At 52.5% G+C, this 12,620-nt stretch overlaps 2 protein-coding genes across 4 annotated transcripts in view; both read left to right on the top strand.

The window, feature by feature from the left end:
• Positions 1-7,837, top strand: part of Spata5l1 (spermatogenesis associated 5 like 1) — a 16,211-nt gene extending 8,374 nt beyond the window's left edge. Inside the window, exons 4-9 of the mRNA XM_012516429.2 lie at positions 185-343; positions 2,353-2,562; positions 2,959-3,151; positions 4,247-4,377; positions 5,542-5,667; positions 7,538-7,837. Coding sequence (XP_012371883.1) covers positions 185-343; positions 2,353-2,562; positions 2,959-3,151; positions 4,247-4,377; positions 5,542-5,667; positions 7,538-7,705 — 987 coding nt within the window. The 3' untranslated portion in view covers positions 7,706-7,837. The remainder of the gene's footprint in view (positions 1-184; positions 344-2,352; positions 2,563-2,958; positions 3,152-4,246; positions 4,378-5,541; positions 5,668-7,537) is intronic.
• Positions 7,838-12,336: 4,499 nt separating this feature from the next.
• The window catches only part of CUNH15orf48 (chromosome unknown C15orf48 homolog), a 3,444-nt gene continuing 3,160 nt past the window's right edge, over positions 12,337-12,620 (top strand). Inside the window, exons 1-2 of one of the 3 annotated variants that reach the window (XM_023724092.1) lie at positions 12,337-12,424; positions 12,593-12,614. The gene's annotated coding sequence lies outside the window, so the exon portion shown is untranslated. The other 2 variants (XM_023724093.1, XM_004639030.2) reach the window with 2 other exon arrangements.

Below are 12,620 nucleotides of genomic sequence, written 5' to 3'. Positions count from 1 at the left end.
GATTTGTTCTAATGGTGTTTGTAAATAGGATCACAAGTCCGCATCTTGTACAGCAATTAACCACTAAGAAGAATATATGCAGTGTATTATTTGTTGAAAAATTAAAAAAAAATTATGCTTATGTATCACCAAAAAGGCCTGCCTAATTTTCTGTTTGTTTTTCTTTGGGGGGTTATTTTTTCAGAAGCAGGACAGTCCTACAGTTGAGGAAATGGACTTCCTGGACGCTTTGAAGAGGGTCCAGCCTTCAACATTTCGAAGTGCCGTAGGGCTGGTGGACCTCAGGCCTGTGGGCTGGGAGGAGATCGGAGGCCTCGAGGATGTAAAGCTGAAGCTAAAGCAGGTGCGTAACCCACTCGGTCGGTGGAGTGCTGTGGCATGCTCCGCACTTTTATGGTGAGAGTGGGTGCGCGGTGACACCCCAGACCCGCATGTCGGAACTTGCCTTCGTGATCTCCCACCTCAACCCTCGTCCTGTGTGTTTCTTGCTGTAGAGTCAACCGAGAATAGGGATCAGCAGATTTTCCTGCAAGGAGCAGTGGTCAGGGTTGTGAGCTTCTGTTCTGCTGTTGTGGTCAGGGGCAGCTGTGGACATGGGATGGGGGCCACTCGGCTGCTGTGGCCGCTGGCTCTGCATCTGTCCCGGTGACCACGCTGGAGGATGTGGTCAGGAGGATCACGTCTGGCCAGGCATACAGGCTCTTTTCCTCGTCACCCGTCCCGACAGTGCCATGTAATGGCTGTGGACAGGGCGTGCACTGCGAGTAACCTGGGACAATGGCACGTGCATGGGGACACGCACAGTTAGAGCCATGCTGTGCCTTTCCTTCACCCTGTGGCAAGGCATTTACTCAGGGCCTCAGGCTGCTGTGTAGGGCAGTGCCACACGGCCAGCCAGTTCCAGTTTGTCTAAGATGTTTACGCATCCTTGGATTTTGCTGTCCTGTCCCTTGAACATACCAAAGGACAAGTTCGCAGCCTGGCCTGGGCCCGACCCTGCTTTAAGGAGCCAGAATTTCCAGCTCCGGGGAGCCCTGGCCTATAACTATGGTTTATATTTGTTTGCCTTAACAAGGAGCTGCATATGCAGTAAATCCAGAGTCCTTGGCTCCAGGAGCAGGGCTTGTCACAGACCCCGATTGCTTCTGCGTTGTCTGTAATCTACACGGCTGCTTGAGGGACAGAGCTCCCTTGCCTGGGAGCACCTTCCTTTGCCTGCACCATCTGCAGCGCCCACATAGGTGCCTTCAGTCTCAGGACTCCTGAGCGGCTGCGGGCTGGCCCCAGGCTCCCATGCTCAGTGTTGGGAGGCACACAGCCGCCTCACACCAGTCACCCTGTGCCTGACCTGGGCTTCCTCCTATGTGTGCCTGCTCAGTGCCCTGGATACACCCAGCCTGAGGGGGCTTGTGCCAGGATCCCTGCAGACTTCTCTCCCGAGATGTCCTTTGTCCTGTGTCCTGTGTCCTGTGTAGGGTTTCCTCTGGTGCTCTTTTCAGCCTGGGTTGCTGGCTTAGGAAGCTGTCCTTAGCTAGAGCACACGTGGCCTGGGCTTTCCCTTTTCTCGCAGAGGTTGTAGCATCGGTAGTTAAGAGCAGGTGTGATGAGGTTAAGTGAAATTGCCTGGGTGCCCCGGTGCTGCTGCAGCATGAGGAAGCGGGCGGGCGGGCGGGCGAACTTTCTGTGCTTGAGTTCCTCCAGCCGTGAGACTACGGCGGCAAAGCAGCTGCTTCGCACATAGTCGGACTCATTCACAATTCACCTACTGTTTTTTGAGTACCTGCTGTGGGTGGGTGCCGTCCTAGATGCTGAGGATTCAGAGGGAACTTTGCTTCCATTCTAGCAAGAGCAGGACAACAAACTGAACCTGGGAGAATGAGCAAAACCAGTAAGCACTCCAGAAGTAAAAGGTGGGCCGGGTGAGGTGCTGCACACCTGTGATCCTAGCACTTGGAGCTGAGGCAGGAGGATCGCTGCAAGTTTGAGCCAGCTTGGGCTACATAGTGAGTTCAAGGTCACCCTGACCTGCATAGTGAGACCCTGTCTCAAAAGAAAAAAGTGAAAATAAAGGACGAGTGGTAGTGCAGAGTGGCACAAGGAGGAGGTTAGTGGGCAGGGAAAGGCTACAGGGCGGAGACCCGGGCCCACTCAGCAGAGAGCAGTGTTGAGGAAGGGCCCTTCAGGGCAGATGGGCTGGGAGGGCACCCACTGGTGGGTGCAAGGTCCTGGGCATGGGCTCTGCTGGACAGCAGAAGTGCCGTGGCCTGAGGAAGCCTAGCCAGGGTGCAGCTGAGGACGAGTGAGGGGCGGCAGGGCTCTGAGAGACCCTGTCTCCATCTCTGCTCCACACAGAGCGTCGAGTGGCCCCTCAAGTTCCCTCAGGCCTTTGCCCGGATGGGGCTGGCACCGCCCCGAGGCATCCTGCTCTGCGGGCCGCCCGGCTGCGCTAAAACCACCCTGGTGCGGGCCCTGGCCACCAGCTGCTGCTGCGCCTTCCTCTCGCTGAGCGGAGCGGAGCTCTTCTCGCCTTTTGTCGGCGACTCAGAAAAAGTCATGGCTCAGGTTTGTTCCTTTCCTGTGTGTTTATGCTTACTTTCGACTCTGCGTCTTGCCTCAAAGATAAGCCTTATTTTGAGGAAGATGACCAGCTGGCCGTGGTGTGCACGCTGTGATGCCGGCACTCGGGAGGCTGAGGCAGGAGGCGTGCTGCGAGTTCTCGGCCAGCCTGCACTTAAATTTGACATTATTGCTTTTGAAATTTCTTACTAGCTATCCTTTGAGAATATCTAACTTCTACATAATACTTGGTTATTTCTTGTTTTATTTCTTCATTCCCCATTCTTGAGCATTTAGACTCTTCTCCTTTGTATTTTGAAAATTATAAACTGTAACGCAGAGGACACACCTTTACGTAACTAGTGAGAACACTGGCTTTCTGACGTTTTCCCTTAACAAAAGGTATTTCGACAAGCAAGAGCCAACACGCCAGCAATCGTGTTCTTGGATGAAATCGACTCCATCTTGGGCTCTCGCTCGGGCGGCAGCGCGGAATGCGGTGTGCAGGAGCGGGTGCTCTCCGTCCTCCTGACCGAGCTGGATGGGGTTGGACTGAAGACGACCGAGAGAAGAGGAAGTAAATCAGAGCCACAGGGTAAATACCGGAGCTGGAAAAGCGCAGTGGTGTCTGTGTAGCCCGGGGACTCCAGAGCTGGGCCGGACGCAGCCGGGGCCAGACGCTCCCGACCCCATCTGTGTTGGTTTCCTGTGCTGAGCGCGCCTCCTACAGGGATTTCTGTCAGTTGGTAAGAACGACTTAGCCAGGAAAGTTGAAATAATTTTATAATAAATTATCTCAAATGTGTATAAACATGAATTTTATTTATCCTCAGCCTGGGAAATTGACATTAATGGAGTAAGGGGTTGATTCTAATTTATGCGTTATGAACAGCTATCTTTCCATCCAATATTGGTATAAAACAGTATGACTATTTCAGTGTCACAGTGATTGAGTCACTCTGCGGAACGGGCCCCCGAGCAGTGCTGACTGACGTGACGCTCGGTGACCCCTGCCTCTGGAGTCTGCTCCAGAGAATTTGGTGTGCTTTCCTCATCTCTGGCGGTGGTTTTTCTCCTCTCCCCCACCCCTTGTTCTTACCTGTTTCTCATTGTAAAAATTGTCCCATCAGAGGAGCGTGTTAGCTCATTAGGAACGTTTTGCCGGGTATTGAAAGGGAAGGAGAAGCTGTGTAGTCTGAGCTCCTCACAGTGCAGGAATCCCGTAAGCAGCATCTGCCAGGCGATTCCTGCCCGTTAGGAGGTGTGTGAAGCCCAATTCACTATGTGGAGAGAATCTCATCCCTAAAAGACCACTGTGATTCTTCAATTCAGAAAATTGTTTCATTGCTTCATGGGCATAAGGCTTTGCCCTCCTTACTTTTATGTGGTTATTTGTGTAGCTGTAGGATTTGTATAGCTAAAGCTTAGATTCATCATTACTGCTTCCTCTGGAAAGAAAAGTCAGAGAAGGACACAGCTCAGGACAAGCCGCACTGTGCACACAGCTGGTGGCGGTGGCCTGTGTCTGTGGTGACCTGGGTCACACACATGCTCAGCAGGAGGGGTGTGTGAGCAAGCATCTCAGCTGGGAAAAAGCTGCCCGGCCGCAACACTCAGACCTGACTGACGTGTACCTTGGAGCAGTTTCTGTGACCAGCAGTCACTGGCCTGACCTATTGTTTTCTTTCAGAATTTGAAGATGCTTTCAATCGAAATGTCATGATTGTTGCAGCCACAAACAGGCCTGACGTATTAGATGACGCCTTGCTGCGTCCCGGGAGATTGGACAGGGTCCTCTACATCCCCCCTCCGGATCAGCAGGTAGTGAACCCACACCCAGCATTAACATCCCTGCTCTGGTGCCTTGTGGCCTTCACAGCGCCTTGCCTCAGTTGGCCTTTGCCCGCCGTGAGGCTCTGCTTTGGGAGAAGTCTGAGCCTCGTGGGAGGGAGCTCAGTGGGCCTGGGCGGTGGCCTGGGCAGCACCCTCAGCTCACAGCAGAGAGAGCTGAGGCCTGTGAGGAGCGCGGCCGTGGTCGGGCAGCGAGCCCACTGTGCCCTCCCAACCCTTCTCCCCCCCACGGGGACCACCTCAGGGAGGTTTCAGGGTTTCAGGGCTTAAAACACTTAAATGTCTGGGCTGGCCAGATAGCTCAGCAGACTTAGGCAGACTTAGGACTGCGGTTCAGTCTCCTGCAGTGTGTGCGCTGAGACGTGACTGAGACGGTGTGGTGGCATGTGCCTATAATCCCAGCGTTTGGGAAGCTGAATAATAGGAGGATCACTACGAGTCTGATCTGTGCAGTGAGACCCTGTAGAGCCTGCACTAAATACATAAAAGCAAAAAAAAATTTTTTTTTACATGCCTGTGATCCTTCCCAGTTATATCTGATAATCTGTGCACTGCTTCTTCAGCTGTTCTAGTAGCACTTTTTTTTCTTTTTGGTGGCACTGGGGATTGAACTCAGGCCCTTGCGCTTGCCAGGGAAGCGCTTATTCTACTGAGCCATCTCCCCAGCCCCTCTAGTAGCACTTTTTGCACCCAAATAGAGATTCATCTTTCTCTTAAAGAGCTCTGCTGGCTGGGTGTGGTGGTGCACACCTGTAACCCCAGCACGTGGGAGGCTGAGGCAGGCAGGTAACCGTGAGTGCTAGGACAGCCTAGACTACGCAGCAATACCCTGCCTCAAAAGAAAAAAAAAAAGACTGTGGAGATTTTAAAGATTAATTTTAAAAATGTTATTTTTTTCATCATGCCATTATTGTGCCATTGCCACGTGGGCCACTGATGGCTTAATCTTTCTTACCTTTCAGAACCAAGAAATGATTTTACTTTTTACTGTTTGAGTCCCCCATGTGTGGACTTGTATTGACAAATGTACGTTGTTTTATACTGTGATAGAAAACTCAAAATGTTTTAGCGCATTGTTGTGTCAGATGTAAATGTCTTAAAATTATAATTACATTGTTTTTCCATCTGTTCCAGGGCAGACTTTGTATTTTAAAAGCCTGTACGAAGAATATGCCAATAGGGGCTGATGTTTCCTTAGAAAATCTGGCTGCAGACACACATTTCTTCTCTGGAGCTGATCTTAGAAATCTCTGCAGAGAAGTAAGTTCCTGAGTAGTGGAGGGTCTGTGGCTCAGAGCATGTCTTCATGTGGTCAGGTGTCCTTACTGTGTGCCGGCCACACTCAGCAGGAGACCCAGCTGTGACCCTCAGGGCACATGGGCTGCCCGGCACAGCCTGCTCTCCTGGATACCGAGGTCCCAAGAGGCTGAGACCCTGTCACAAATTTAGAAAAGGAGGGAGTTGAAGTTGAGGCTGCCATTTGCACAGGGGAGTGACTGAGCCAGCCAGGGCGGCCAAGAGGGCTTTGGAGGGGAGATGTGAGCTGGAAGGGGAGGAGCGGCTGCTTGAGTGGGAGACTCTGCAGGGCTGGGCAGGGAGACAGGTCTGGTCTTTTGGTGGAGGAGTGCAGGAGATCAGCCCAGAGAAGCGCACAGAGGCCAGCGCAGAGAGGTCCTCGTGAGCCCTGGAAGGCACCCGGGTTTCATTGGGAAGGGAGCAGAAGCTATCATAGGTTGTTGGGCTTCTGTAGGCTTTCACTAAGCACTACATGCAGAAAAGCCCCATCACAGGTCGCAGTTACTGAATTAACGTGATGTGATCACAGCTCTGTCATCACCACTTGGAGCTGAGAGGGGGCTGGTCTCAGCTCTGGTCCTCCCCTGCGCCCTCCGCGCCAGCCCCGTCCCCAGCCGGGAGCCTCTCCAGCCAGAGCTGCTGAGCCCATGCGGGCAGCCCGCTCCACCGTGCAGGAGTCGGCCTGTGCCCTGCACGTGCGTGGCTGTGGCTTTGGTGTTCTACCCCGTGGCCTACATTTGTTACCTGTCTTGACTACTGAACATTTGGGTTTCTGCTTTGCTGTCTGGGAGCAGCCTCACACACGTCTGCTGTGTGTGTGCAGCGTTGCGTGTTTCTTGTTTGCGCAGCTCCATGCAGAACTGCCGGATCAGAATGTGTGGGTCTTTTGGGTCCTTTGTGATCAGTACTGTCTAAAACCTTCCTATTCCAAGCTCAGAAAGATTTTTCTCCTTTTAAAAAAATATATGTGGCCTCATAATGTGAACGGGCTGATCAAAACCAGCAGTGTGTGTTTACCTAAAGTTTTGTTATGCCGAACTCCACACTGCCGGGAACCGCCCCAGAGCACGTCCACCCTGTCATGTCGAGCACACGCAGCCGTCCTCCGCCATCTCCGTCCTCTCCCTCTTTCCTGAGTGTCTTTACAGCTTGTGATAAAATGCACAGTGCTGCTTCCAAGTGCCATCCAAGGGAAAGACACCTCATGAAAAGAAGACGCTGGCCGGGCATGGATGCACCCCTGTGATCTCAGCACACGGGAGGCTGAGGCAGGAGGATCACAAGCTCGAGGCCAGCCTGAACTACACATTGAAACCCTGCCTCAAAAAAGAAAAAACCTATGACCTTGTCCCCCATCCGTGGGGGCTGGCACCAAGCAACAACTTGCTCTTCTTCAGAGTCTAAATTACTGTGAAAGGGAAGCATTCAAAGTTGACTCAGGCGTCAGGTAGTCACAAGAGCACAAATAAAGACACAAAAGTAGGCGTTAGATCTGCTTCAGAAAGGGACAGAAGATGATAGCGTAAGTGTACCAACAGAGGCGGAGTGCCTTGGAGGTCCCTGGCCTCGTGTGCGTCACTGTAGTAAACACACACCGTGCTTGCGGGCACGGCCTGCCTGTGCACATTGTCCTGGTTGCTTTTCCTGTGGGAGGCTAGAGTTTTCATGTAGGAGAAATTCTGGTCTAAGTAGGTTTTTAGTCACTTATGTAACTTTCTAGTCGTGTGTTTGGAATCCCATGAAGGGACACTGCGCCTTTGCATTCAGATCTCAGTGTCGCCGCTGATGCTCATTTGAAGCTCAGCAGAGTGACGTGTGGTGTTTGTCTCTCCAGGCAGCCCTGCTGGCTCTGCAGGAAGACGGGCCGGACGCCGCCACCGTGACTCGGGACCACTTCCTGCAGTCGCTCAGGACTGCGAGGCCATGCTTGCGACACACAGACTTGGCTGTCTATGAAAAGCTATTTAAGAAAGACAGCTTTGCTCCCCTGGAAGACGCCTGAGGATACAGGCGATTCTCAGTCATTCGTGCTGATTGAACAGTGAACTTGCCTGTAAATGAAAACTTTACACCTTCAGAGCTTGTTTATATTTTCATTAATTTAAAAAATAAAAGTAAAGCCTGTGCCTGGTGAGCTACGGCTCATCTCGTTTGTAAAAGGCATTAAATGCTGTCAGGCTGGAAAAAGAGGCGCCATCGCTGTGTAGGGGACTGGTTTGGGTTGGCCGCTTTGTTGTAACCTTGGGATACCTTCACAGCTACGGAAAAGGTGCAGGAATAGCACGAAAACCTCTTACTATTCCAGCTCGGAGCCACCAGCTGTTACAGTTGTGTCATATTTGCTTCTCTGCACTACAATCAGTAATTTTGTAGTGCAGTCTGACTAGAAATCAGTAATGCGTCTGGTGACAGCCGGGTGGGTGCTGTGTCGCGGCAGGCCTGAGCCACAGCAGTTCTGTGCTCTGGGGCATCCAGGGCACTCAGGCCTGCCTGCGGCATCTCTGCCCCCCAGCCGCAGCCGCCACGTGAGACGGCACAGTCAGTTTCTCCGCAAGGAACGCTGGTGACGAGGAGCTTCAGTGTGCCGCCCCGCAGGTCTCACTGCTGTCCTGAGCATGGCAGGCTCTCAGGCTTCCCATACCAGGCTCGGCCTGGGGGCCCACGGTGCTTTGAGCTGCCTTTGGCTTCTCAGCCCGAGGCCCCGCCTCAGCGTGGGCCCTGGAGGCAGAGACCAGTAGCTTCATAGAACAGCGCTCCCGGGGGTGCATGGGCCACGCCAGGGTGTCGTCCTGGGGACACGATGGCATTGACAGCCAGCTGGGGGCGGCGGCAGGCCTCAGTGCCAGCACTTGGGTCAATAGGCCTGAGGGGCTTCAAAGGACTGCGGAGAGCTCGGTGTGCAATGTTAGGGAAAACAGCGTGGGCACGGAGCTGTTGGGAGTTCCCATGTGTAAGTGCAGACAGCTGGGGGGAGACTTGCTTGGTTCATAGGCATAAAACCCAATTTAAGATTATTCTAACGGACTTTGAGTCGTAGGAAAATCCTTAAGAATCTTACTAGGATTCTAACCTTGTTTCCCGCCCGTTGCTTGCTTGTTTGAGACAGGGCCTTGCTCTGTACTTCAGTCTGGCCTTGAGCTCTCGGGAGGCCAGGCGGCCCGGGGCTAGCAGTGCTCTCGCCTGGCCTCCCAGTGCTGGGATCGTTGGCGCTAGCCCCGGTTGCAGTGCTTTGTTTAAATGCTATGTTTAAGAGCACTCCCAGGGCCGGCTAGATAGCTCGGCGGGTTAAAGCGCCTGCACACAGGTGCAGGGACCAGGGGTTTGATCCCCAGGCCTGCCGTGCCAGCCCTGCCCCTGGGGCATGTCGGGATGGCAGTTGAGACCAGGCGTGGTGGCATGGGCCTGTAGTCCCAGCTCTTAGGAGACTGTAAACAGGAGGATCACTAGGAGTCCGATCTAGTAGTGAGATCCTGAACACCCTGTAGGCCCTTCCCTAAAATACAGGGGGAAAAATGCACTCCAAATATACTTTAAAAAAACCAGACACCCACATACCTATTACCTTATGCAGAATTTGCCTAGATTTTAGTTGAACTGTTATTTTCAAGTAAATGTCAGGCAGGCTTTTTCCTGGCGTTTTTCCATACACAGTCCAGGAGGAGGAGAGGAACATGGTGGGGTGGAGTCCTAAGGCCCTCACGCCCAGGGACCTAATGCAGAGGCCCCCAGCTCGGGTGGTCTGACCGAAAATTTTTCAGCTTGAGGATGGTGCTGAAGCCAGCCTCCATGTCTTCCAGCTGGCGGAGTGGGCCCGATAACTGGCTAAGCAGCTGCTCCCTGTCACCACCGCAGGTGTAGATGCGGCCTCGCCCCAGCTGGGCGCGTCAGCTGCAGCTGCGGCCTCGGGTGTCTGGCCGTGCCTGCTTTGCCTGTCAGGAGTGTGTGTTCCCTTAATATTGCTTGGTGTCTGCGTGCAGGTCACGTCACCCTTTCCCCCAAATGTCATTTGTAGCTGGTTTATTTGGAGGGTCAAGTAAGTGCCCCACCAACCACCTCTTTGCTCAGGTACACCCACTTGTTTTGTTTGTTTTGAGACGGGGTCTTGTTATGTAGCTCAGGCTGGCCTTGCTTATTGTTATTTTATTTTTTGTTATTTATTTTTTGGGGGGCAGAACCGGGGATTGAACTCAGGTACTTGTACTTGTCAGGGAAGTGCTTATTCCACTGAGCCATCTCCCTGGCCCCAAATTTGATTTTTTTTTTTTTTTCGGCACTGGGGATTGAACTCAGGACCTTGCCAGGCAAGTGCTTATCCTACTGAGCTATCTCCCCAACCTGGTATTTTATTTTTTAAGATACTGGGAATTGAACTCAGAACCACTTGCTTGCCAGGCAGGTGCTATGCTGCTGAGCTACACCCCCCCCCACTTGGACTTAATTCCTTTTCTTGCCACCAAGTCATGTCCTGGTGTAGAGTTCTTTATCAGCACAAATTGTACAGCACCTTGAGAAGGGACTTAGGTCTTTTTAAAAATTCTGCTTCATAGCGCAGCGATCTATGCACACCCATGTTTACAGCAGCGCAGTTTGCGATAGCTAAATCCTGGAAACGGCCCACATGCCAGTCAACCAATGAATGAATAAAGATGTGGTTCTTTTATGTGGTAAAGTACTATGTAGCCATGAAGAAGGATGTGCTTGAGACATTTACAGGTAAATGATGGGCCTTGAGAACATACTCCTAAGTGAAATAAAGCAGACACACATGAAAATACTGTATCATTTCTCTAATGAGAAGTTCAAATTGTAAGTAAGGATCAAAATGTATTAATATGTATTGTGAAACAGGAAGAAAATGTTCAAATGGGAAGGGAAGCTGGGGAGGGGGACGAGAAAAAATGAAAACAACTTTTTTTAATAACGAAGGGGTTGAAGGGCGGTGAGACTGAATAAAAGGATCAAGGTGTGCAGGAACCAACTCCCTGTGATGGACATGTTTATTATGTGTGCTTCAAATGTACCAATAAATTTAATTCTTAAAAAAAAAAAAAAAGTCCATTGAAGCTGGGCATGGTGGTGCCGCCTGTAATCTCAGCACTGGGAGGCTGAGGCAGGAGGGTCGATGCACATTCCAGACCAGGCTGGGCTACAAAGTGAACTCAAGGCCAGCCTGGACTGTACAGAAAGACCCTGTCTCAAAAAGACAAAAAATAAAAGATGTAACAAATCCGTTGTGCCCCATCCCTGAAACGCCTTGACCGCCACAAAGTGGCTCCACCTTCTGCGGAGAAGTGAAGCGACCAGCGCCATGCTGAGCCAGCAGACAAGGGCTCCGTGGGCTAAGTCACGACTTCCTCCTGTAAGGTCTTTCCCTTCCTGCCTTTCCTGGGTCCCCTTTGCTCTCGCCCTTTATTCCTTCCTTCAATCCTTCTTCCTTCCTAAAGCAACTTAACTGTTGACAAGACTTTGAAAGCAAAGATCCTTCTGACAGAAGCAGGCTTAAAAATCTGGCATTGGTGTGGGATTGGTGGTTTCGGCCGGGGTCTGCGCCTGCAGCGAGGCCGAGGTTATGGTCCAGCTGCGTCTGGCCACTTCCCCGAAACGGAATCCTTCCCAAGGCGGACCGTGAGGCAGGCTGCTGGTTTAGGGGAAAGAGGACAAAGCCAGCCTTGGATTTGTCTCTGGAAACAGGTTCTGGCTGTGTAGCCCAGGTGGCCTCAAGCTCTCAGATGCGCCTGCCTCAGCCTCCTGGAGCTGGATCCCGGGCGTGTGCCTCCGCACCCAGGTTGGGGCCCTGCTTGTTTTGTTGTTGTTGTTTTTTGTTTGTTTGGTTTTGCTTTCTCTCCATTAAAAAAATCAGAGTTGTTCAGGCGTGGTGGAGCACACCTATAATCCCAGCCCTTGGGAGGGGGATCATTGCGAGTTTGAGACCAGCCTGGACTACATAGCGAGATCCTGTCTCGAAAAAGACTGAACAAAACAAAAAACAAGCCTCCGGGGGAATCATCCTGCCTGGAGCTTTAGGATTTCATTACTTCCCTGTGCGCGCATCTAGAGCCTTTATCTTTATTTATTTTTTATTTTTTAAATTTTATTTTGTTTTATTGAGAAACAAATATCAGTGAGGCAGTTTCAAAGCTGATTAATAAGACATTTTCAATAATTAATACATTGTACATTGTTATCTTCTTAGTGGTTATCCATAGTACAAGAAGCAGACAGGACAAAAAAAATTTTTTTTAGGGGGGGGGGGCTCAGAGAGATGGCTCAGTGGAATAAGTGCTTCCCTGGCAAGCGCAAGGGCCTGAGTTCAATCCCTGGTTCCGAAAAAGCAGACAGGATAGCCTGTCCAAACACTATTACTACAAATCTCATTAAATTAAGGGAAAGTAGCAGTACATCTATCCCAATATAGTGGCATAACTCTCAGCCACCCACCCGCGCCTGGAGCCGCCCTGGGGACCCCTCCACTCCTCCTCCAGACAGGACACTAGACGCGGCTTCTCGGTGTCCAGAGCTCCGCGGCCTGCCGAGCGAGCGCGGGCGTCCTGCAGGGGGCGCGCGAGAGCCAGGGAGGCGGCGCCCGCCCGCGTGACCCCCGCTCCCGAGCCGCCAGCGGTTGCGGCCGGTATAAAAGGCGCGAGGCGCCGCTGCGATCCATACCCGCATCCGCGCCCGCGACGCGCAGTGGTCCTCCAAGAGAGCGCCCCAGCCCAGCACAGCCCGGCCCCCAGGTCAGCAGCCCAGCAGCCCAGCAGCCCAGCCCAGCCCAGCCCAGCCTAGCTCGGCCCCCAGGTCAGCACCCCAGCAGCCCAGCCCAGCTCAGCCCCCTGGTCAGCACCCCAGCACCCCAGCCCAGCCCAGCCCGGCCCCCAGGTGGGCTCCCCAGCACAGCCCAGCCCGGCCCCCAGGTGGGC

Source organism: Octodon degus, unplaced genomic scaffold (assembly GCF_000260255.1).
Source record: "Octodon degus isolate 3935 unplaced genomic scaffold, OctDeg1.0 scaffold00105, whole genome shotgun sequence".
Classification (NCBI taxonomy): Eukaryota; Metazoa; Chordata; class Mammalia; order Rodentia; family Octodontidae; genus Octodon; species Octodon degus.
The sequence above is the reverse complement of the archived record's forward strand: the minus strand, read 5'-3'. Positions and strand labels throughout refer to the sequence as shown.